This window comes from Sorex araneus, chromosome 1, assembly GCF_027595985.1.
Source record: "Sorex araneus isolate mSorAra2 chromosome 1, mSorAra2.pri, whole genome shotgun sequence".
NCBI classification, from domain to species: Eukaryota; Metazoa; Chordata; class Mammalia; order Eulipotyphla; family Soricidae; genus Sorex; species Sorex araneus.
In genome coordinates, this window is record NC_073302.1 from 427803800 (window position 1) to 427830403 (window position 26604).

A 26604-nucleotide genomic window follows, 5' to 3' on the forward strand; every position below is an offset into this window, starting at 1 on the left:
ATACTGTTTTCCTTGCTGGTGTGGGTCTGAGAATTGGATCCCTTGCATCAATAACCCTTGGTGCCAAATATGATCCCAGTGGCACCACAAATTTGTGATCCCTGGTGCCACAACAAAGCGTGTGATCTCTGGAATACTGCAGCCAAGTGTGAGCAGATAGCACAACTGAAGTGTGCAGGACCTGCTGGGCGCAGCCCAAGTATCCCTCTGAGTATTGCAGAACCATAGTCAACCCTAGCATCAAACTGTCTGGCATGGTTGGCCAAGTACCTCTGGGAGTGGACCTGGGCCTCCTGAGCACTGCTTATGAGCCCCCCCTTGAAAAAATATTAGTACATGAAAGCAAATTGTCTTTAATTAGGACTATCTTTGTTCTTCAAGTAGTTGCTGGTTCTGCTGGTGGTGGTGGTGGTGGTGGTGGTGGGGTGTGTGTGTGTGTGTGTGTGTGTGTGTGTGTTTGTGTGTGTGTGTGTATGTGTGCGTGTATGCATGCGTGTGTGCGAGTGCCCTCATTCACAAAACTAAAGCTATGGGTTTAAAAAATCAAGTTTTTTATTCTTGGATAATATTGGTCAGGATAAGTATTAGTATTTCTGAAGACACTACATTTGTACTGCTGCCCTGGAATCTTAGCAGCTAAACCTGCCTCTTGGTTGTGCTGCAGTCTTGCCCGCTCTCCTGCTCTGCTCCACCTTCAGTACATTACTATGCTGATCAGAAAATGATGTGTGAGGCCTCTCATTTGGGAGGATTCAGTTAGGCTTGTAACCTTGAAACTCCAGTTCCACTGCTGCTCAAAGGGGCCGATCAATTGAGAGACTGAATGATGGATTGAAGAGCTTCCCTAAAATTAAGTCAGCAGATTAGGAAATGTGCACTTACCGCCTCGAGAACCATCCTGCTTGCAGCCTCAAGAAGCAGCTTTGTATTGGAAAGGAACAAGGCAGTATTATTTTTAGGCAGTTCATGCTGCCGACTGGTGGGCGCCAGGGCGGTTGATAAATTTTGATGTGTCCTCACACTGTGATTCATGCTTCTTTGTATCTGTTCTGTCAGTCTAACAGTCATTGAATAAGCCTTCTACCTCTATGCTCTCTTCACAGACTTTTCAGGAAGGATAAGCTAAGGGAAAACATGAAACATTTTTTCTTTGCATTCTCAACAGTCAATGGCTGGAGGACTTTTCTGGTACAAGTTTTGAGTTCAGTTCTTACTTCCGTTTGGGCCAGTTACAGGGTTACTTAAAAGAGATACTTGACGAAAGGAGAAAATTAGGAAATAATAAAGTGGAGAGCCTGCATATGGGAGCAGGTGAAGAATTACTGTACCCCTTGCTATATTATCAGCCACAGACTTTTCATCCAATTAAATATTTTCTCAAAAGATCAGAAACATCTTTAAAAATAATAAAATTATTTTCTGGTGCCATGGGGTTACATTGGATTGAAAGATTTTGCCTTCAGGCTTGCTCTAGTAGCATATATACTAAAATTGTACTGATTCAGAGATTTATGAGCAAGGGGCTGGAGCCATAGCACAGTGGGTAGGGTGCTTGCCTTGCTTGCAGCTTACCCGGATTTGATCCCAACATCCCATATAGTCCCCTGAGCACCACTAGGATCACCAAAACCAAAGCCCTGAGTATCACCCAAAACCAAAAACAAAACAGGATTAACATGCCCCTGGACAAGGACAGAATGAAAATTTATGAGTTTCATAGTAAAAGAAATTTTTTTTTCTGCTTTCTACAGTGATACATGCAATTGACAGAGAATAAATCTCTGGAGTTTATAAAAATGGAAAGCTTTGGACCTTTTTTTTTTTGGCTTTTTGGGTCACACCCAGCAATGCATAGGGGTCACTCCTGGCTCATGCACTCAGGAATTACCCCTGGCAGTACTCAGGGCACCATATGGGATGCTGGGAATCGAACCGGGGTCGGCCGAGTGCAAGGCAAACGCCCTACCCGCTGTGCCAAGGCTTGGACATTTATTTATACTTGTATTTTATGTTACCTGGAAGATAAACGTGTTAGGATCTTCTGGTAGTAGGTGGTGTAGATTTCTCAAAAGAATGGTTCTGATAATAGCCTTGTAAGAGGTAAGTATGTATCTTAGTTTTGAGGGGTCACACCTGGGTGTGTGGGACCTACTCCTGAAAGTTCTTCATTTTTAGCAGCTTTATCATGAACCATTTCATTTTAAAAACATTCTTTTTTTTCCAGTTTGCTGTTCTTTCTGTTTACTGAGTCAAACTTGTATTGCTGATTGGGACCCAGTTTGTTTGGGAGTTCTGGGGTCTCCTTTCTCTCCTGACATCGTGATTGAACAGTACTAGGTGCATGGCGTATAGCTCTGCTGTCTCTTGCTCCGGTAACTGCTGAGCGGGGTGTCAAGCTCTGATGCTTCTTGGACTGACAGAGGATCTGGTGCAGCACGATTGTAGCAAAGGCCTGGGGCTGGGAAGGAGAGAGCAAATAGGCAGAGCCTGGGACTAAGTCTGTATTTTCTTATTAAACTAAACTTTCTAAGTTAGAGTTTTTATCTTGACCTGACCCGGTGGATTTTTAGAGTTTTATATTCTTTGTATGATTATATGTATTTACATGTCTTTTTATGATTTTATGTATAACTGTGTTTTATACCTGTATATAAAATCAGACTTTCTGAAGTAGGTAGCCAACTTCACTGTGTATGTGTATATATTGTATACTTAGCAATGTGTGTGAAACTGAATATATGAAGTGCGGTCAGGATTATGAAAAGAAAAAGGATTGTAAAGAGGTAGTGGTTGTAAGGAGAGTGAGCTTCTGGAAGACATCACTGTCTCCTTATTCCAATTGCAAATTTTAAATTATTTATGCTGTGTATACCTCTGGGCAGTGACGGTGATAGTCGTTGGTGCTTAGCGTGCTTTCCTTGACACATGCTTCTTTTGGAAAACCTAGCTGAGCCGTGTTTACCACCGAAATTAGAGACCTTGAAAAAAAAGTGTAGGACTAACCAGCCAATTCTAAAGAGAAACTCCTGGGACTGAAGAGATAGTACCGTGGGGAGGATGCTTGCCTTGCACCCAGCTGTCCCAAGTTCGATCCCTGCCAGGAATGATTCCTGAGCGCAGAGCCAAGAATAACTCCTGAATACCCCCAGGAAGAGCACAAAAATCCAAAATAAATAAATAAAGAGGAACTCTCTTAGGGGCTTTGGAAAACTTATTGAACAACTTCAAGACACTGAGTACTTGGCTTTCAGAAGTATCAGGAATTGAAGTAGGTAATTTATTTATTTAGTTAGTTTTTGCTTTTTGGGTCACACCTGGCGATACACAGGGATCACTCCTGGCTTTGCACTCAGGAATTACCCCTGGCGGTGCTCAGGGGACCATATGGGATGCTGGGAATCGAACCCCGGGTCGGGCCACGTGCAAGGCAAACGCCCTACCCGCTGTGTGCTATCTCTCCAGCCCCTGAAGTAGGAAATTTAAATGCTTTTTACTGGGGCCTTAATTACAAGTCTCTGTCCTCTTGCATATATTAAAAGTTGTCTTGCTGCTCTCGACTAATTAACCCAGAAGTCAGAACCATGATTCTGTTCGTATTATTTGCAACATATCAGCAAAACTCCCTGCACCTTCCTTGTTTACTAATGAGAAAAGTCCTTGAGAATATATATTTGGATGGGGGGGGCGGAGAATGGGTTGGCGATACCCAGCTGTGCTTGGTTCCTATTCCTGGCTTGTGCTAAGGGATCACTTCTAGCAGTGCTCAGAGGGTCATTTGTGGTGCTGAGGATCCTAGGGATCAAACCACTGTAGGTTGTTTACATAATCGTCTAACCTACTGTATTGTCTCTCTGACTTTGGGGATATTTTTGGTGAGTTATGCAGTGTTTGATAGATGATTTTGGGCAAAATCATCATCTGTTTACCAGTCATTACCAGTTAATATTATCCACAAGCTAGAAAGTAGTAGAGAGGGGGAAATCCAATTCTGTTGGCCAGAGAAGAACCTTGATGTATTATATTTAGCCAATAAACTTCACGGTTGTGAATAGACTGGAATATTCACCAACCAGCCTATTTCTGATCCTTTAGTGAAATCTGATTTAGGAAATAGAAAGTAGCCTGCTTTACCATTGCACCAGGAAAGAAAATCACTTTGTCCTATCTAGTTAACTAAATATTTCACGGTAAAGATGCGAAGATAGTTTAAATTTCCACTAAGTGCTAATCAGGTTTTGCAACTCCATTTGGTTAGAAACTGTCTCCACCTACTGGCCACAGTTCATTTGACATTTGACAAGGACTGGGTTTTGGGGTTTGCTTTCCTGAAACAGAGAGATGACGGCCACAGGAGATACCTAGATAGATGCTCTACCTTTATGAAACTTTTACTAGAACCCCTAGAGGAGGTTTGGAAGGTTCTTAATGAAGGCACTTCAGGGCATACAAATATAGCTGAAGATAATCTGTAAGTAAGTGGGTATAGCTATGCTCTGGTGAAGCCTTATTTATGGAAACTGAAATTTCTTGATTTCATTTTCATGTGACATAACATTCTTTTTAAAGTTTTTTTGTTTTGTTTTTGGGTTACCCCCAGCAAATGCCCAGGGCTCTGCACTCAAGAGTAAGGGGGACCCATATGCAGTGCCAGGAGTTTGAACTGTGGTTGGCTGTATGTGTACAAGGCAAGTGCCTTAAACCTTGTAATGTCCCTCCGTCCTTTTAAACCACTTAAAAATATAGAAACCATTCTTACCTTGTGAGTGTCACAGAAAATCAGCAGTATGAAAATTTTATCTATAGGCAATATAGTTTGCTGACCCTGCCTCTTCAGAACTTTTTTTTTTTTTTTTTGGTTTTTGGGTCACACCTGGTGATGCACGGGGGTTACTTCTGGCTCTGCACTTAGGAATTACTCCTGGCGGTGCTCAGGGAACCATATGGAATCGAACCTGGGTCAGCTGCACGAAGGGCAAACATCTTACCCACTATGCAGTCACTCCAGCCTCTTCAGAACGTTGTTTTTTTTTTTTTGGGTCACACCTGGCGATAGAGGGGTTACTCCTGGCTCATGCACTCAGAAATTACTCCTGGTGGTGCTCAGGAGACCATATGGGATGCTGGGAATCGAACCCAGGTCGGCCGCGTGCAAGGCAAACGCCTTACCCGCTGTGCTATCGCTCCAGCCCCCAGAACGGTTTTAAAGAAAAAAATCTACAAATTCATTTTCATAGCCCATGGAAGTGAATTACTTAACTTTCAGGAGTACTTTCATGCTTTTATCACTGCCAGGAGAGTGTTGTACCTGTTCATCATTATCACCAGCTGTGGAGTATGAGAAGCACAAGCCTCACAGAAGATGACTTTTTTATTCTTATATGATCTAGTGGAATTTCCAGTGAGATTATATGAGGTAACAGGAGAAGAAGGCTGAGAATAGAGCCTAACGGACATCAGCACTTAAGTGACTTGGTGAAAAGCCAGAGCTGAAGGAGAAACCAAGAGGATGTGGTGTTCTGAAAAGAAGTTTCTAAGAAGGAAGGGAGTTAAGAGTTTAATGCTACGAAGATGTAAAATAAAATCAATATCAAAAATAATTCACTGAATTTTTATCAGAACAGTCATTTCAGTATTATGATAGATGATGAGCTTGAATTACACTGATTTTGGAGTGTAGGAAAGTAAAGAGAGCAGAGTTAGAAAGTGTTTGAGAACATTGGCTGTGAAGGGTAAGAGCACTCGAGATGGTATATAGAGGGATCCATGGCCTAGTGGAGGGCCTGCACCCCTACCTGGGACCACATGCCAGGCCTGAGTACGGAGGCTGTTTGAAAGTAAAGTTAGGGCTTATTTCTACTAAGTGTTTCCTTTGTTTTGTTTGTCATTTCATCTATCTGTATATCTGTATCTGGGGTTGCATAAAAATGTCTAGGGCAAAAGGGGTGAAAGTTAAAGAAGTTAGCTCTTCCGTGAGTGGCCGTAGGAGGTCCCGGGATGGTGCGCTACTCGCTGGACCCCGAGAACCCGACGAAATCATGCAAGTCCCGGGGCTCGAACCTTCGCGTGCACTTCAAGAACACTCGGGAAACGGCTCAGGCCATCAAGGGCATGCACATCAGAAAGGCCACTAAGTACTTGAAGGATGTCACTCTGCAGAAGCAGTGTGTGCCCTTCCGGCGTTACAACGGTGGCGTTGGGAGGTGTGCCCAGGCCAAGCAGTGGGGCTGGACGCAGGGTCGTTGGCCCAAAAAGAGTGCTGAATTCTTACTGCACATGCTTAAAAATGCAGAGAGTAATGTTGAACTCAAGGGTTTAGATGTAGATTCTCTGGTCATTGAGCATATCCAGGTGAACAAAGCACCCAAGATGCGCCGCAGGACTTACAGGGCTCATGGGCGAATTAACCCCTACATGAGCTTTCCTTGCCACATTGAGATGATTCTTATTGAAAAAGAACAGATTGTTCCTAAACCTGAAGAGGAAGTTGCATAGAAGAAAAAGATATCACAGAAGAAACTGAAGAAGCAAAAACTTATGGCCCGGGAATAAGCTCAGCATAAAATAAAAATCTTAAGTAAACCGAAAAAAAAAAAAGTTAAAGAAGTTAAAGTTAAAGAAGAAAGTTAAAGAAGTCCTGGTCTAAATTCATCAGCTTAATCAATGGCTAAATAAATAGCAGTACTCTCCTAAAAAAAAGAAGTCCAGTGTAGGGAGAATGACTTCTGACCAAATTCCTTTGGTTTGTTCTGTGTGTTTTGTTTTGAGGCAGGACCCAGTGATGATGGAGGGATGGAGGCAGCTCCCACTCAGCTGGGTGTTCAGAAATTGCTCTCAGCTGTACCTGGGTAACGTGTAGTATGTCAGGATCTAGCCCAGGCCTCCTGTATGTAAAATGTGAGCTCTAGCCCTGTGCTCCCTTCAGCTCCCAGGTCTGTTTTCTTACAAAGAAATAACAAAAGGGCTGCTTAACTTGGTACTTGCCACAGCTTTTCTCCTGCGGGGAAAAAATTTTTGTTTGCAGGGATGGGTTGCCACACCCAGCTAACCCAGGGCTTATTCCGGGCTCTGTGCACTGGGATCACTCCGGGTGGTCTGGGGACCAGTTAGGGATCGAACTGCAGTCAGCTGCCTGCCAGCAAGCACCCTACCTGCTGTACTGTCACTCTGACCCTTCCAAGAAAGGGTTTTTTTGTTTGTTTTGGTGGTCACACACATTAATATTCAGGACTTACCCCTGACTCTGTGCTCAGGGGTCACTCCTGGCAGAGCTCTGGGAACCATATGGGATGCCAGGGATTCAACCCAAGTTGGCCACAAGGCAAGTATCCTACTTGCTGTACTGTCAGAAGCCCTGCTTCTGAGAAATTTTTACACAACCCTGGGCATATATAGATATGAAATAGGTGTATAAATAAAAAAGTTACCGATAATAAGTCATTGTAAAATTTATTTTTTAGTTTATTTTTTGGTTGACACTTGACAGTGCCCAGGGGTAACTCCTGGCAGTACTTGGGGGTCCATGTGGATTGCTGGGAATCAAACCTGTACCTTACCTGCTGTACTTTCTCTCCCCTCCACCCACCCTCCATTCCAGTTCAAGAAGGAAGGGAGTATCTAATCTTCTTCCATGTTTTTCTTACTCCCTTGGTGATCTGATCTACTCCTATGGCTTTACATAAATATCTAAATGCTCTCCTCTGTCTCTCTTGAATTACACTTGTATCTCCAGTTACCTTCTTGACATACTCACTCGGATATCCATAGACATCTGCTAACATAATATATCAAGACTGAATTTCTAATCTTCCCCTTAAATTTATTTATTTTATGGTCTTTCTTTCCAGAAGCTTGGGCGTAAAGTCTTATCTTTCTTGACTTCTCTCTCTGTCTCTCTGATAAATTGTGCCAGTTTATCAGTCAAGTCGTTTCTCACCACCTTGGCCCAAGCCACTCTTTTATCTTGCCTGGATTATTGGGTCTAAGTGACCTCTGCTTCTGCAGTTGAACTGATTGGAGACTTTTCAGTCCACAGCCAGAGGGAGCTTGTTAAAATCTAGTTTAGATTATATTACTCATGCTCAGAACCTGTAACGACTCCTCATTTTACTGGGAATAAAGGACAAAGTCCTTAAATTTTACTACAGTGTTGTTTAACCCTTTGACTCTTAATGTATTCCCCTCATTCTGTTACACTCTGATTTGATTCTTGGTATGTCTTGCCTATCATTTTCAAAAGTGAAAAGCTTAACTTACTGAATTATTTATTATAGTTACCTATTGCCTTTAAATTAAAAAAAAAAGTATGTGTTACATAGAGTAAAACACAAAGATCTTAAACACATGAACTACCATTGAGATAAAAAGGAAACTTTCCTACCTACTGTACTGTTGTGTTGGCTCCTGAATTCATCTCAGAATAGATGAAAATTTCAGATTCCAGCCATAGTAGCAGTTACAGGTACCCACAAGGTTATGTTGGAGAGTAGCAAGGTAAAGTTCAGATATCTAATTAAATACATCAAGCTGGTGAACTTTTTTTTATAATTAAAAAAAATTTTATTAGTGAATCACCATGAGGTACAGTTATAAGCTTATGAATTTTCGTGTTTTCATTTCAGTCATACAGTGATTGTTTACCCATCCCTCCACCAGTGCCTATTCTCCTCCACCAATGTTCCCAGTATCCCTCCCACCACCCCTCCCCCTCCCCCACCGCCCCACCCTGCCTCTGTGGCAGGGCATTCCCCCTTGTTCTCTCTCCTTTTGGGTGTTGTAGTTTGCAATAGAGGTATTGAGTGGCCATCATGCTCAGTCTATATAGTCTACTTTCGGCACGCATTTTTCAACCTGAATGGGTCCTCCCAAGATCCTTCCACGTGGAGTTCCCTTTTTTATCTTAGCTGCCTTTTCCCCCCATGCTGGTAAACTTTGAATACAGGAGCTAGTGAGATAGAAATGCCTTAGAAGGAGATGGTACAATGAAGAGGGTGCTTAACTTGCATGTGGTCAACTTGGGTTTGGGTTCAATTCCTGGCATCCTGTATGGTCCCAGTCTGCCAGGAACAATCTGAGTGCAGAGTCAGGAGAAAGCTGGGTGTTGCCAAAACAAACAAACAAACAAACAAACAAACAAAAACCCTTAGAGGTAGCTATGTCACCTGCTACCTCTGCGGCGGTGTTGTTCCTTTACCTTTATTCTTTATGGTTTATCAAGCAGACTCACCCTAAGGTGGTCCCTTTCCCTCCATCCTTTTCCCCTCCATCCTCCCTCCCACTTCTCTCCCTCCTCCGTCCCTCCCTTCCTTCCCTTCTTCTTTCCCTCCCTCTCTTATTCCCTCCCTCCATCCTTCCTTCCTCCCTTTCTTCCTCTTCCCCACTTCTTTCCCCTTAATGATACTTTTTATAAAGCAGTTCAGTTTGCCAAAGTAGCTCCAAGAGCTTTGATCATAATTTAAGTTATTCCTTGCACAATTAGTCTTTGGCAATCACACATGGTAGGTTTCGATAGCAGATGCTTCCATCTCGGCACAGCCAGTCGTGATGAGGGCAGCTGGACCCTCATGGGGTGGGGCATCTTGTTCGTCTTTTATTGGTTGTTAAATGTTGCTCTCTTGAGACCTTCTATCAAGTCGAAATTAAGTTCTCTTCATATACTCTCATAATATCCTGTACTGTTTCTTTTATGATTCCTTATTAGTTTCTAAATATAGCTTTTATTGTGTGGCTATATCATGTCTTTCTTCCACCAGATTGTAAACTCATTAACTGTAGGTATTATGTGCCCTGTTAGTGCTTCCTAGTTGCTTAGTTTGCATGTGCTGAACACATAAATTGAAATAAGGAAAATGAGAATGTCAGGATTAAAGGTTTATTCTGAGCGTGTTCTTGAAGCCACAGAGGCAGGGCCAGTACAAGTTGTACAGCGGGCAGGGTGCTTGCCTTGCACGTGGCTGACCCAACTTCGATCCTTAGCACCTTGAGTGATCCCCTGAGCTCTACCAGGAGTGATCCCTGAGTGCAGAGGCAGGAGTGAGCCTGAGCCCTGGCTGCATGTAGCCTCAAGCACAAAAAGTAGAAACCACAGAGGACGTATTGTTAATTCTGACTGACCTGGTAGCCCTGTTTTGCTTGTTTTTGTGGTCATTTTGTTTGGTGGCTACCCCTGGCCGTGCTCAGGGCTTACTCCTGGCCCTGTGTACAGGGATCACTCCTCACAGTGCTTGGAGGATCAAATTCAGGTCAGTTGGCCACAAGTTTGTTGCATCTTTTAAGCTTTTTTTTTTTTTAACCTTAGATTCCTGATATGTTGGATTAAGATAATTATATCTACCTGCTATGGTTGTGATAGCCATTAAATGAGATAGAATATGGAAAGCACATGATACAGTAAGTACCTGCCACATTTTGATACTTAGTGATAGGCTGAAAATATATATATTTTTTCTTCTGAAATTGAAAAAATTTAAAGCCCTTATGTGTCATCTAACTGACTGCTTTCCCCTCCTTACCAGCAGGTGGTAAGGAAAGACTGATTTTCTTTCCTTTGTTACTCCTCCCTCCATTCTCTCCTCTTATACTGAGCTGTTTTTCTAAAATGCTGGTTATGTATCTTTCTTTTTTTTTTTTAATTGATTTTTGGACCACAGTGGAAATGCTCAGGGGTAGTTCCTGGCTCTGCATTCAGGAATTTCTTCTGGCAGTGCTTGGGGGACCATGTGGGATGCTGGGGGATTAAACCTGGGCTGGCTGCATGCAAGACAAATGCTCTCCCCACTGTATTCTCGCTCTGGCCCCTGTATCTTCCTTTTTAATATTTTTTTTAACCTCTGCTCATTGCTTATATGGTTAGGTCCAAACACTGTAGCTTGGGCTTCAAGACGTTTCAGGGTTTTTTCTAATTTCCTACTTTTATCTCTGGCATTTTCTTCCTTGCCCGTTATTCTTCAGCAGCTTCATGCTAGAACACATTTCCCAAACTCTACACTCTTCCTTCTCTGCTTTTTGTTCCGGAGGTTCAAAAAAATACTGTGATGTCTTCTTCTTCCCTTGAGCATAATTATTCTTTTTTTTTTGGAGGATGGCGGTGGGAATTGCACCATGCCTAGCAATGCTCAGGAATTACTCTGGCTTTGCACTCAGGAATTGCTCCTGGGGATGCTTGGGGAACTATATGGGATGCTGGGGATCGAACCTGAGTCAGCTGCATGCAAGGCAGATGCTCTCCCCATGGCACTATCGTTTTAACCCTTATTCATTCTTTTTTTTTTTTTTTTTTTTTTGCTTTTTGGGTCACACCCAGAGACGCACAGGGGTTACTCCTGGCTCTGCACTCAGGAATTACCCCTGGCGGTGCTCAGGGGACCATATGGGATGCTGGGATTTGAACCCGGGTCGACCGCGTGCAAGGCAAACGCCCTACCCGCTGTGCTATCTCTCCAGCCCCCCCTTATTCATTCTTACTTACCACTTTCCTTGACCTTTATAGTTTGTATAATCTCCCATTTTTGTGTTATACTGTATTACACAAATATTTAGGACAAGGAAGATGGCTCAAAGGGCTCTGTATGTGGGAGCCCCAGGTTTAAATTCAGATACTTCATGATCCTCATTTTGGGAGTGAGCCTGCAAAGATATCTATTTATGTGTGTCTTTCAAACATGGTAAAGTTGCTTGAAGGCAAAAACACTACATTTATCTTTATCCACAATAGTTGCATCAGGTGATTGCTAAGTACTTATAAAATTAAGGAACACTGAGTGTACAGCCATTTTTGTTGACCTAAAACAGTTATCAGTTACTTTACTGAAATAGTAGATTTCAGTTAAGATTAACAAGGAAATCTGTTAGTGACTCAGTTAGGTGGGCTGGGATTGGGGGGAATATCTCAGTTATGAAAACTGCTCATGCATAAGTAGCTTCTAGTACCCAAGTCAATATGAACAGTATTCATTTGTTTGGGAAATTAGCATTAGGGCATAATCCTACTCTTGTTTAGAGACTGAAGAGGAGGTACAAGAGATCTGACAGGAAAAAAAGTGGGGGAAAAATCCCCAAACAGATGATAAGAGAGACTTGACTGTCAAGGCTGATAGCAAAGTTGGTTCGGGCTTGAAATGTGATCTGGGCAGTCAAAGGAACACCAGTGCTATTCTGGGCAGCTAACAAAGAGGAATTGTGCTGCGGCATAGGGAGCTGGCAGGAGCCCACTGGGAGTATTGCATTTAGCACAGTGTCAGCGTGATAGAGCAGAAGGTGGTGCACTCTGCGAGCAGCCCTATTGCTGAAAGGATTAGTCGATGAACTTCGGGAAAGCAGTGAAACAATTGAGCTTGCAGGATTGACTGAATTCTGGCTCAGACCAGATCCAGCAGAGAAAGACACTCCCAAGTATCTCGAGGGTGTTAACACTAGAGGAAGGCAAGAATTATTTAGCCTGGACTCTGGAACTTTGTAAGAAGGTGAAACTAAGGGCAAGCAAATTTTATACCTCCCTAACCGGAAGGTACTGATGAAGTTTCTGGGTAATGGTCAATCCTCAGACTTCAGTAAAGTTATAAAGCCAAACTGAAGCACTAAGAAGCTCTATTTATTTATTTAATTTTGCATTTTTGGTCACACCCAGTGATATTCAGGAGTTACTCCTGGCTCTGCAACTCAGGAATCATGTTGCTTGGGGGACCGTATGGGATTCCCATGGCTGCATGCAAAGCAAATGCCTTCCCCACTGTGTTATCACTCCAGCCTATCCTTTGAGAAATTCTTGAGCAATATGAGTGTCCAAGAAGGTATGCCATCACAGGTTGATGTAGTATTTGCCAGACACATTTTATGGAGGACTCTACACAAAGCAACATGAATCTTGAAGTTACTAAGTAAAACCGCTGTCACAGACTTTATGTATTTTCAGTTTGTGTAAGCCTACCCATTGGTGCTGGGGTGAGGTGGGATTCCAGGCAGTGCTCGGCCAGACTGGCTCAGGCTGGTAATGTGGTGCCGTTACTTGGGCCTGGTGCTGTGGGCATCCAGGGCCTCCCTGGTAGTGCATTGGAGAACAGGAACAGATAGAATTTTATTTAAATGGATGTTTAGCCATTTTACTAATATGTTTATGTTTAGCCACATATTAAATGGATGTGACATCACCATGTGACAGGCAACATCCATTTGTGATGTCACAACCTGTGATGGCATACCTTCTTGGACACTCATATTGCTCAAGAATTTCTCAAAGGATAGGCTGGAGTGATAACACAGTGGGGAAGGCATTTGCTTTGCATGCAGCCCTGGGAATCCCATACGGTCCCCCAAGCAACATGATTCCTGAGTTGCAGAGCCAGGAGTAACTCCTGAATATCACTGGGTGTGACCAAAAATGCACTATTGGTACACTATCTGTCTTTAGGTTAAACCTTTCCTTACTGGTGGGGATGAAGAAATCTTGGGCTGGTAAGGTACTTGTTCTCTAAGATATTTGAAATGCCAAAGTGGTTCCGTTGCCTTTTTCAAAACACACGTCCTCTTCCCTTTGCTGTTGTTGCTGTTTCTGTGGTGACTTGGAGTCTCACCAGTGGGTTTGCACTTTAGTGCTCACACACCCTTGGTTGCAGTAGGTTGGCAACAGCACATTTCATTGTGGCACTAGGCAACCCCAGAGCACTGGGCTTGCCCTTGGGTAGATTGTGTGGTGCCAGGAGCCTCTTGCTTGCAAGGTGGGTGCTCCTCGGTGGAGGTCTCTCACCCCTGCCATTAGCTTCTTCACTAGCCAGATCTCTTCTTGAGTATGTATTTTTTTCTTCTCTCTGTCTCTCTTTCTGTGTAACTTTCTGTTTTTTTCCTTATGAGAGGCCATATCTGGTGGTGCTCAGAGGGTTGGTTCTCAGGGACCAATCCCAGTGGTGCTCAGGGACCATGCAGTGCCAGGAATCAAACCCAGGCTTCCTGCAAGCAAAGCATGTCCTTCTGTGCTAGCTTTTCCGCTCCTTGACTTATTTCTTTGTTCTGTACAGTACAAGGGAAATATGCTGATTCACTTAGAGCTCTGTTTTCTGAGAATGTCTCTATTTGAGTTTTTAAGTAAAATGGCTAAAAAAAAAGCCCTTAGTATGTTGTGTGAGTGTGTGTGAAGCAAGGTAGTTTTTATTTAAATTTATTTAGAAAGATGAGAGGGAAGATAAAGAGAAATAAGTGTTCGAGAGAGAACACAGTCTTCTCCAGAGTGGAAATAGGCAAACAAAGAAATAGAGACAATCAAGCAAAATACCTTTTCAAGGGAGAACATGGACTTGCAGAGCAAGCCAGTATGGTGATTTTTAAAAAAGCAGATCTTGTATATTTCCTGCATGTCTGTTCTTTGTGGCTTCCAACTGCATGTTTAGAGAAACTATGGTACAGGTTGAGGATCATGCTGGGTGTGAAGAATGTGGAGTCAATTTCTGGTTAAACAGGTAGCTGCATACTTGAGATATCAGTAAAAATGTAAAACAACTTTCTCCTCCTCGTCGTCGTCGTCGTCGTCGTCCTCGTCGTCGTCGTCCTCCTCCTCCTCCTCCTCCTCCTCCTTCTCCTCTTACTCCTCCCCCCCCCATTGAAATTTGCTTAGAAAGACATGAGGGGCAAGAAAGAGAGGAATGGAAAAAGCAAAGAGACATAGAGACAAACAAGTGAGATACTTGTTACAAGGGAGAACCTGGGCGTCTAGAGCAAGCTTTACTTTTGGTTCTTGATAGATAGTTCTGTCTGAAAGAACAGACAGGTAGCTGATTCCTTTCTCTTAGCTAAGTTATTTCACACATTCATTGTCACTGTGGATCCTCCAAGAGACAGATGTCAAGACAGACAGGTGTAAGATTTATTGGGTGAAGTACCTGTAAGCTGTAAAGGACGGGTGTCTGCGGTGGGCCAGGAGCGCTTTCAGGATGTCATATATGTGAAGAAAGACAGGAGGAAGAACCTTCAACCACAGCACAATTGCAAAATCCTCAGCCAGGCGTATCTGGAGGCTCCAGGCAAAATTTGAGGCAGGACTACATCATCGATTATATTCTTGGAAACCCACCTAAGAAATGAAAGCATATGTACATACAATGACCTTTTGTGGTTATTTATAGCAGCTTGTTTGGAATAGCCTCAAATTGAAAATCACCCAATGTAGCCTAGACACAGCTATCCTTGCTCTGCTCAGTCCTTGGCTGGGAGCAGCGGAGGTGGAGAATGTGCTTGGTATTCATGTCCGCAGGAGCAGCTAGTTTATCATCAGCTGTGCTCCACACAGCGTGCTCTCTTGAAGGAGAGCCACCCCGTCTTCAGGGCCATTATGCGTCCCAATAAGTTTATTAATTCTTTTCATAATCAAAAACATAATATAAAAATTAATCTCATACTACAGTGAAGTCCTCCAGGAGTGAACTCTGAGCACAGAGCCAGGAGTAAGCCCAGAGCAGTGTTGGATGTGGTCCAGAAGCACTGTAGCACTGTTGTCCCATTGTTTATCGATTTGCTCGAGCGGGCACCAGTAACGTCTCCGTTGTTAGACTTGTTACTATTTTTGACGTATCGAATATGCCCCGGGTAGCTTACCAGGCTATAGGGGACATGAAAATAAAATTTGAAACAGAACTATTAATTTGTTAGGATAAACAGGCTTTCTTGCATTAATCTTCTAAGGAAGAGTGACATTGGAAGAGTTGAGTGATGATGATTTCTGCCATAATATTCCTGCTATAAACATGCTTGATTGTTTTATTATGGTTCTTTTTGAGAAAATCAAAGGATTTAACATTAAGTGGGACTCTGTTAGATAATTTTATACAGGAGCCATGTGGCAGATGGTCCCTTTTGGAGCAAGAGTACGACTGATTTTCAGAGAAGTAAATGGACTAAATAGTATTCAAATAATCTTTCATTCAGATCATAAATATGACTCGTATCCCCACTGCAGGGTTTGGGGGCTTGAGGGGTGACACTAAGATAATGGTGAAGGGAAGCAGATACTCTGGTGGAGGATGTGGTGTTGAAGCATTATAGATATGAGACTCTACCATTAACAGTATTATAAGTCATGTCCTCAAATGAGAGTAAGTATGACTTACAAGAATCTTAATGAAAACTTTAAATTCAATTATTCAAAATTGTATTCCTTCAAATACATCTCGAGATATGTATTATAAGATAAAGCTGTTTATTTGTGTACATGTGTGTGTATATGTATGTTTGTGTGTGTGTGGTGCTGGAGATTTAACCACAAGGCCTCACACACACAAGACTAAGTGTTGTAGCATTAAACTACATTCCCAGCCCTAAATTTTAAGTAAGTGTTGGAAGAAGGTAGAGGGTGGGAGAAAAGGAATTGTCTAACAAATGGTTGTAGGTTAAATGGGTGAACAATTGGAAAATAAAAGTTATATCTGCACCTCACATTCTGTATCAGAATTAATTCCAACTGAATCAAATACTTAAGTGTAAAAATAAAAAAAGGAGCCATATGGTAGAAAGGGAATTTACAAAAAAATGTGTACAGTATGACAAAACATTCCAGAAGCAGGCCTGAGATATGACTCGATGTTAGAGTACCTGCCTTGGCATGTGTGAGGCCCTGAGTTTGATCCCCAGCACTGTACCCCCACTGCCAAGTGTACTTCCAGTGGCAGTGTCCTTGGAATTCTTGGTGTCACGGCTAGTGTGCAGTCTCCAAAACCACCCCCACCACAACAAAAGAAGGGGAGGAGGGAAACACTCAGAAGGAAAAAAAAAAAGGTTGATAAAGTTGACTGTGTAACATTTTTTCACCTTTGGGGAACTGGCGAGAGTACAGTGGGTAGGGAGCTTCCGTGCATGCAGCAGTTGAAAGTTCAATCCCTAGGTCAGCGCCACATAGAGCTCCCCTACCTGCACCAGGAGTGATTCCTGAGCACAGCCGTGTGTGGGCCCAAAGCCAAAACCAAAAAAATGTTCATAGGTGGGTAGTGGGAGCAGGAAGATGTGCCAGCCCTAACCCCTGGCCACAACTAAGAGCAACCCCTAATCACCACACTGGGAATAGTTCCTGAGCACCAACACTGTGGTGTGGCCTCAAAAGGAAAACAAATATTTGCAGATGTGGGGCTGTGGGTAAATGGCTTAAGTGGCAGAGCACATGCCACTCCCCAAACTCTGCTGGGTATGACTCGCCAAGTCCTGCAAGCTGCAACTCAGCATCCCCAGGCCCATGCCCAGAACCGTCAGACCTACCCATCAGCAGGAGTGGCCTTGGCTCTGCTGGGTATAATGTCTATAAAATAATATAATAATTTTGGCATTGGTAAGAGTATGACAAGGACTACCTTTAGCAAGTCAGAAGACAAATGAGAAGAACTAGAGAGATAGTACAGGTAGAATAGCAGGTAGGTGCTTGAGGCATGAATGAGGCCAGCCTGGTTCAATCCCTGGTTCCACGTATGGTCCCCCATGCACTGACAATTGTGATTCCTGAGACTGGAGCCACGAGTCAGCCCTAAGCATTGCTATTAGTGATCAGAAGTAAATCCTGAGCATTGTGGGTGTGCCCTCAAAGCCCAAGAAAAAAGGTCAACAAGAAACTAAGGAAAATGCATTTCCTGTCACAAAGACCTAATTTCCTTAATATGTGGAGCTCTGAAAACCAGGGAGAAAAAGACAATCCAATAGAATAAAAAATGAGCAAAGGACGTGAATAGATAATTCAGGTGAAATTAAATAAAAATGCTTCTTAAACTAATGAAAGAAATCTCATTTTCACTCTTTGTTATTTTCCAGTGGTGGGTAATGAACCCAGAATCTCACATTTGAGGCATGATTTGAACCATTGAGCCACACCTGCAGTCCTGTCTCTTTTTTTTTTTTTCTGGGTCACACCTAGTGATACACAGGGATTATTTCTGGCTCTGCACTCAGGAAATACTCCTTACAGTGCTCGGGGATCATGTGGGATGCTGGGAATCAAACCTGGGTCAGCCGTATGCAAGGCAAAAGCCTTACCCACTGTGCTATTGCTCTAGCCCCTCCTCTCTCATTCTTTATCACTGTATCACTGTATCATTGTTCATCGATTTTCTTGAGTGAGTGCTAGTAATGTCTTAATTTGTCCCTGTCGTGTGCTAGTGTAGCCCAATGGCATCTGCTTGCTCCAGGAACATGAAGAGCACGTTATTGTTACTGCTTTTGGCACATCAAATACGTCACAGGTAGCTTGCCATACTCTGCTGTGCAGGGGGGACAAAAATGAATAAAATAGAAATAAGGAGGTTGCGCAGCCACAAATGCAGCCATGCACTCTAGGAAAAATTGTGTCACTGTCCTCCAGGAGCTTTGTAATCTCATCAACGGCCAAGATCCAGAGAATGTAAAACAAGCTCGTTCTTAACAAGGAAAATAATTAAATGTTAAAATGTTAATCAGATAGTGCAGTGGCTAGGGCACTTGCCTTGCAGGCAGCTGACCGAGTTCAATCCCAGCATCCCATATGGTCCCCTGAGCTCCACCAGGAGATCCCTGAGGGCCAGGAGTAAGCCCTGCTCACAGCTGGGATATGGCCCAGAATGTTTTTCAAATAAATAAAGGTTAATTTGATGCACCATTCTTATTTGATGGGGGCCCACACCCAACAGTATTCAGGGCTTACTCCTAGCTACTCCTGGTTTAAGTGCTCAGGAGACCAACCTTATATATTGTTGGGATTTGAACCAGGGTTGGCCATTGCAAGGCAAGTGTCTTACCTACTATACTATCTCTCCAGCCACTGAGATACCAGTTTTTATACCCGAATTGGTAGTACTCAGGATTCGATAGCATGCTGTATTACAAGAACACACCAGAAAACAGATGTTCATTGGCAACCGTTGATCTGCTTTTCCTTTTTAGGTGGGTCAGGCTTGGCAGTGCTCAGAGCCATACGGTGCTGGGAATGAACCTGAGGTTTCTGCATGCAAAGCATGCTCTCAGCTCTTTGAAGCTATCTACTCAGTTCTGCTTTCTACTATTATGGTAGATTTGCTTACATTTTCTAGAATCTTAAACATAAGAATTCACATATGTAAACTTTTCTTATCCTGCTTCTTCCAGCATAATTTTAAAATTATCAGTACTTCATTTTTTTTACTGCTGAGTAATACATTTTATCAGTTTTAATGTATTATAGGGATTGTGTGCTTTTCAATTTGAGGCTTCCAGAAATAAAGCTTTCCTAAACATTTATGGCCATGTCTTTATATAGATGCTTTAGATGCTTTCATTTTTTCTTGGCATGAAACAGTGGATTTTATGTTAATTTTTATTGAAAATTGTCAAGCTGTTAAAGCTTTTTTCTGTATTGATTGTGTCATTTTAGATTCATACCAGTAGTGTATTAGAGTTCCAGTTACTCCACATTTGGTCATTCTAGTGGACATGTAGTAATCACTCACTGTATTTAATTCTCATTTCTGTAATGTCTGATGATAAATCCATATGTACTAATTTTTGTCACATAGTTTAGCGTAAATGTATCATGTATATAATTTTTATTAGTTTCTTTGTTAAAATGTGTTTGAATCTCTTGCCTAATTTTAATTGGGTTACTTGTCTAATTTAGAATATAATTATAATTATACTGGTGGGTATGTTTTCTAAGTATTTGCTATCAGATAGTATAGTACAGTGTCACTATTCATCCCTTTGAGAAAATTTGAGATATAATTCACATGTAAATTATTAAATAAATTTTATAAAATTCTCCCTTTTGTACAGTGTCTTGGAAGGAAGCGAATCATACTGCAAACATCTGCTCTCCCACTAAGTGACATCCCTGGCCTTGGTTTTTCTTTTGTAGTTCATTAATATGGCAGATTACATTAATTGCTTTTCACATGCCAAACAAACCTTTATGGACAAACCCCACTCACTGTGGTGTACATTATTTTGATTATAAATTGTTAGAATTCTCTCTGTCTCTCTCTCTCTGTCTCTTACTCTCTGTCTCTCTCTTTTTCTCTCTCTGTCACACACATGTGCACACACATCCTCGATAATCTCTTTATTTGTATTTTTTTTTCTTTGTGGTGTCAGGGATTGAACCCAGGACCTCACATGTCAACAGAAGGCAATTGCTCTACCACTCAGCTTCATTTCTTACCCCCTTGCTCTTCCCTACACCTTTTTTTTTTGTTTGTTTGTTTGGGGCCACATACAGTGGTGCTTAGGACTTAACCCTGGTTCTATATATAGTGGACCATATATATAGAGGACTATATATAGTGCTTGGAATTGAACCTAGGTCACATGCAAGGCAAGTGCCTTAACTAAGTAAGCTTTCTCCTGTCTCTGCCGTCCCCAAATTTGGATTTTAAGTTATTCACTTGTGGAAAACTTTGGAACTAATAATAAATGTTTGACAGACACTGAAACATACTGAGTTGACTGCTAAGTGGGACATTTTTCAGAACATATTTTATGTTTGTTTGTTTTTGTTTGGGGACCATACTTGGCAGTACTCAGGGGTTACTCTTGGCTCTGCAGTCAGGGATCACTCTTGGCAGGTTGGGTACCATATGGGATGCTAGGGATCAAACCCAGGTCTGCCATGTGGGAAGCAAGTGGCTTACCCATTGTACTAGCTCTCCAGCCCCAGGACAGTTTTTATTATTGTTTACCCCACTTAGAGTCAGGCCTCTTCTTTTTCATTAGCTGCAGTGGCTTTAATTGGAGTACCCTTAAAAGACGAATACCAGTTTATCTCCACTGCCACCTTTCTGCACGTTTGAGCTTGGGAAATGGAAAGTTGGATACTAGGCACAGTTGAATCAACATAAAGCATCCTCTAAGAGAAGGTTGGAACAAATGTTTTGGGTTAAAAAAATTTTCCCTAGATCCTGTTTCTAATCAGGATTGGCATCTGTGAAAATTGCTTCGGTAAATAGCAGTTCGGTAAATGCTTCACTGAGCAGTAGCCTGCGGCTTGGGTTCTGAGCCTGACTTTCTAAAATATTAAAATCATTATTCAAAAACCAAGTTCTACTTTGTAAGGGAAAGAATTGGAGCAGGTGACAGTGCAGTATGAGTTTCTGTGAATACTAAAGTCGTAGTAGAAATAAAATCAGAAGTTTAAAGCTGGATAAAATCACTGGCATCCAGTGAGCCCAACGGCTCAGTATATAAGAAACTCTTGAATAAACAATTGCATTTGTGAATAATTCTAATTCTGACATGAAACAATGGCTTTTTAATAACATTTTCAACTTGTATCAAGATTAATGAAGCAGGTTTTTTTTCCCCACATAATTCATGTCAGATTTAATAGTCCCTTTCCAGATTCTTTGTTCTGAGAAAAAGGGTTATTTTTATTTCCCATCTGATTCTTAACACTAACAATAGACTGTGTGTTATCTTCAACTTCTTTAAAACCAAGGAGCTCTTCTTTACTTCTAGGTTTTTCTCTGCAGCTTTATTTATTTGTTTGGGATTTTTTAGGGGGGAAGTCACTCCCAACCCTGGCTCTACACTCGGTAGTTACTGCTGGGGATGTTCAAGGGACCATATGGGATGCCAGGGATAGATCCCAGGTCAGCTATGTGCAAGGCAAACACCCTACCCACTGTTTTATTGCTCCAGCCCCTTATTTGTAGTTTTATAATTTTATTGTCTCATCACTCGAGTTCTCATCCACATTGTCTATAAATTTTTGAAAGTGGGGACAGATGCATAAGTAACCAGTGTCTAAAGTTTGGTGCATCTTTATCCTCTTTATATTTTCTGGAGAGTTGTACGTAGATTCAGTAGGGTCACTCCGTATTTCTTTGGCCCAGACAGCTGTTGAGCCTGGGGTCAGTGTGCACACCTGGGGCACCCATCCCCATGGCAGACTTGCAGAGCTCTCTGAATCCTGAGGTGCACGATTCTTGTCACTCACTTCGTGGGTGCACTTGTGGATGTTGATGCTGTATTCTTGGTCACCACCTCTTCGTTGATGGTGGAGCCGCCCTTCTTCTGCCTACCTTCTTTGTGGGAGCCATTCTTCCCTCAGGGCTGAGAGAGAAAGGAAGGTTGCAAGACATGAGAGAAGACTGCAGCTTTCATTTGGAGGAGCTTACTTCCTCCCTCTCCCCATCCCCCCTTCTCTATTTGTGTGTAATAGTTTGTATATGTATAATACTTCATGTTTATTTATATAATCATACACATGTACACACACATACACACACACTGAGGATTTGCATTTTCATACACATTTTTCCATATCTGAGTCAATTATTTTCTCCTTTCAATTCTGAACTTTCATGATAAATTCATCCACAGTATATGATTTTCTGTATGACCCTGATGAAACATAATTAACTGAGGTATCTTTCACTTGGGAAATGCTTCTCCTATTTTTCATTTCTATTCCAGAAATCTGAACATTTTGTTTCTTGCTCATTTCAGAGATCTTTCAGAGTTTTATAACGCTTTTTGCTACAGGACTCAAACGTAGAAAGTTGGAGATTTTTAAAAAGTTCTCTACCTCCCTCTCTTTGTCGCAGGTACTGCCGTTTTACTGGATAACCATTTGAACAGAAAAAGGTGCAGCCATGGGTTTAAATAGTATTGTTACATTAGGTCAGACATTATCAATAACTGTCTTCTCTGTCCTTGAAGTTTGTTCCTTTCTTCTCAGGGCTTCTCGTTTGGAAGTTGCCAAAGGTACGCAGGGTCTTGGCTCTGACTGCTATTCGGGCTGAGATCACAAGCCATTGGCTGGAATGATTTTTTTTAATGTGTTAAAAATTTTTGGATTTGTGTAAGTGTGAAATGGAGTCTGAAGATTTTTTTCACCATGCCTTTGTAGTTTGTGTAGCATTTGCATTATTTCCTCTTTAAAAGTTGATGCAGTTGATCATACAAGTCATCTGATTTTTTGTGTATAGGAAGGTTTTTATCACAAATTTAATTTCTTTGTTTTTGGGCCACGCCTGGCACTGCTCAGAGACCACTCCTGGTGGTGCTCATTGGACCATATGGAGTACGGGGGATCGAACCCGGATCGCTGTGTGCAAAGCAAATACCCTACCCACTGTACCATCAATCTAGCCCCACAAATTTAGTTTCTTTAATAGATTTTGCATTACTCAGATTTGTTTCTTCTTGAATGAGATTTGGTTCTTTCAAAGAATTTGTTATATTTATCGGGGAGATGATTTACATAATATTTTGTTATCTTTTACTATTTTAATTATGTCATTTCTCTAATTAGTTATCAAAAGAGTAATTTTATCATCTGAAGCATAGATTATAAAAAGAGACGCATGGAACGAGAGAACTGGTTCATTAGGCTGAGCACATGCTTTGCAGACAGCGGTCCCCCACGCTCATGTCTCCCTAGCACTGCAGGGAGTACCTTCAGAGCATGACCAAGTGTCATCAGAGCTCCACCACCCCCCAAAGAGGGCCAGAGAGCACAGTGGATTGGTCATTTGCTTTGCTTGTGCCTGGGTTTGATCTCTTAACACCACCCATGTGTGGGCCCCTCCAGCACAGGAAGCCCCCAAACAAAACAAAGCTAACCCCAAAGTACATATAATTTTAAAATGTTGAATTAAGGGCTAGAGAGATGGTAGTACATGAGTTAACATGAGTTAACGCATCTGCCTTGAATCCTTCCACCCCAAGTTGCATTTCTCAACACTGCGTTTAGTCCTCCAGGCATCACCAGGGGTCACTCCTGATCACAGAAACAGGAGTAAATCTTGAGCACCACCTGGTGTGGGCTCCCAAATAAACACACAAAACGAAAAGGGGGATTTCTGTGTGAATGAAGGAACAGGGAAATAAACATTTATTTGGACCACATTTAATGTTCTAAGGAGCTCCTTCCAGCTCTGTGCGTGGCGTTCGCTTCCATGGTATTCTGAAGCCCGTAAGGTGCTGAGAGCCAAACTCAGGCCTCCTGTGTGTTCTGAATGTGCTTGGGTGGCTGAGCTGTCTCTCTGGCCCCAAACATTTGTATACATGAAGACGGGTGTATCATTTGGTATAACTTTGCTGGCAAGAGTACATTCTTCCTTTTGACTGAAAAGTCCTGTTTCTGAGTAGTGCTGAAAAGTCCTGAATTGAAAGGGAAAAAGTCAGCCAGAAGAAATTCAAGCAGCAGGTAAGCGTGTGTCGGGTTCAGTCCCCAACACCCTATATGGTCCCCCAAACATTGCCAGTAGTGATCTCTGAACACAAAGCCAGGAGTAAGCCCTAGGCATTTCTGGGTGTGACCTGCACCCCTAAGAAATCAGGTAAACATTTAGATTTAGTATTTCACTGCTATTTCTAATACTATAGATTTGTTTTTTTATTTTGGATTACACTGGGCAGTGCATAGGAGCTACTCCTGTGACCAGTGGTCACTCCTGGTGGTACCCAGGGGACTAGGTGTTGCCAGGGATTGAGTTGTGGTGGGTACTTACAAGGCAAGTGCCTTACCTCTTATACTATCTTTATCACCCCTAACATCATAAATTTAGAAACAACTTTATTTGGATAATTTTTTAAAGTAATCTAGGGTATACTTAATCAGACATTCAGTAAAATATCATAGAAGTATCTTGTGTTGTTGAGGACTTAACTAGGCAACTAGATTTGTTCCATTCGTCTGTCTGCCATCACTTTATTAATCCTTAGTATAAACCTGTGAGGTACGTGCTTTCTATTTTTATTTTATATGTAAGCATATGTATTATGAGCATAATACAAAACTCAGGCATTGAGAGAGGTTAATAAATCTCTAACATAACACAGTATGTGGGAGACCTAGAATCCATGTCTTGTTATGTCTTGTCTGTCATGGTTTCATTGATATATTTTGTAATTTTATACATGTGGAATAAATATTACATGATAAAAGTGTTGTAATATGATTTTATTTTTTGCATGTAAAAACTTACCAGATGGGGCTGAAGAGATATATAGCCCTGGGTTGAAGCACTTGTCTCGCTTTTTTTTTTTTTTTTTTTTAACACTTGTCTCGCTTTGTAACCAGCCCTGGTCTGATCCCTGATACTGCATATGGGCCCCCAAGCACTGGCAGGAGTGACCATGAACACTTAAAAGTAGCCCCTGAGCACCACCAAGTATGTCCCCTAAATCCCCTGTCCCCCCAAATAAAATAAATACCATAAATAAATAAATTTTATATTCTAAAATGTCAGTAGTGGGGCTGGAGGTAAATTGAGGAGGTAAGGCTAGTACTGTGCACAGGAACAACCCTCATTCGATTCCTGGTACTCTATATGTCCTCTGAACACCACTGCAAGTGTTCTGTGAGCACAGAGCCAGGAGTAAGGTCTGAGCACTGACAGGTGTGGTCCAAAAGACCAAATAAATTAAAAATAAAATGTCAGCAGTGATGATAGTTGCATAGTAGGGTTATGATTACTTTGCGTCTCATTGCTGTTTCCCACAGTCACTGTCACTGTCACTGTCATCCTGTTGCTCATCGATTTGCTCAAGTGGGCACCAGTAACTTCTCCATTGTAAGACTTGTACCCCTCCTACGCCATGGGTAGCTTACCCAGCTTGGCCACGTGCAAGGCAAATGCCCTACCCGCTGTGCTATTGCTCCAGTCCATTTCTCACAGTAAACACGATTTTTATAATTTGAAAATATTTGTTAGGTACTCATTTCAAAGCAAAGACGTTGGGTGGATTAAACAGTAATTCTTCCCTCTTCTGTTCTGTTTCTGATCAGAGATATAGTTCTGAGTTTGGGTGTATCTACTTTTGATGTTGTCTGTAATTTCTTCTTGGTCCCAGTTTATAAAAATAAAAGATTGACACTGAGACCCTAAGACGTGAACAGATGAAAGATCTTTCAATAAAAACACTAACCATTTTCCAGTTTATTCCTGAGATCTGGGATCCTGGCCACTAGTAACAGGGTTCAGAAGCAGAAGTCAACAAACCGAGACAGTTTCACAAGTGCACCCCTCCTGGCTCATCTCTTAGCTGTTCACGGAAAACTCGTCTCCACCTCTCCTCTTCCCCCATTCTTTCCTTTGTAGTTAAAGGGTCCTTTTATGTGGATAGCAAAAGAATTTGGACCAGTCATTTACAATAAAAAATTCCACTTGTGCCTGATTTTTGTGTGTGCTTCTGTTGCCATGTAAACCAAATAAAGCTAGCGGTGAGTAAACCAAATAAAGCTAGCGGTGAGTAAGCCAGCTGCTGCCTTGCAGCCTGCCTCCCTGCGGGGAAGGAATGGGTGGTGGTGGTAGCCGGGAGGACTAGAGAGGGAAGGATTTGAGGGAGGAGAGTTTTTGTATATACATTTTATGACTTGATTCTATTTCTTTAACTGTGTGAGATTGGGGGGATTCCTATAGCCATTTAAATTGCTGTTTAGTTGTTTTCCCCTGTAGCTGACAGATGTAGCTAACGTTTCTCTATTTGCATGTTGAAAACTCAGTATTTGGAAATTGAATGCACAGATTCTAAGTTGTCTTTCAGAACCAAAAATGCTAGGAAAATGAAGGAATATGACCAACAGTGATTTAGGGGTGGGGGTTAAAAGAGTTAGACCTTAGGTGCTGGAGCGATAGGACTGCGGGGAGGGCACTTGCTTTGCACAGGGCCCACCTAGGTTTGGTCCCCAGCATT

At 42.1% G+C, this 26604-nt stretch overlaps 2 protein-coding genes across 3 annotated transcripts in view; both read left to right on the forward strand.

Annotated features, from left to right (window-relative positions):
- Positions 1-26604, forward strand: part of AHCYL2 (adenosylhomocysteinase like 2) — a 189015-nt gene that overhangs the window by 55915 nt on the left and 106496 nt on the right. The window lies entirely within an intron of this gene.
- Positions 5950-6594, forward strand: LOC101540294 (60S ribosomal protein L17-like). Its single transcript, XM_055123904.1, has one exon. It carries the CDS (start codon positions 5995-5997, stop codon positions 6490-6492), a length of 498 nt encoding a protein of 165 aa, XP_054979879.1. The 5' UTR covers positions 5950-5994; the 3' UTR covers positions 6493-6594.

What these genes read in the sequence shown, in the direction of transcription:
- LOC101540294 (XM_055123904.1), top strand. Translation starts at nt 5,995, where the DNA reads ATGGTGCGCTACTCGCTGGACCCCGAGAACCCGACGAAATCATGCAAG.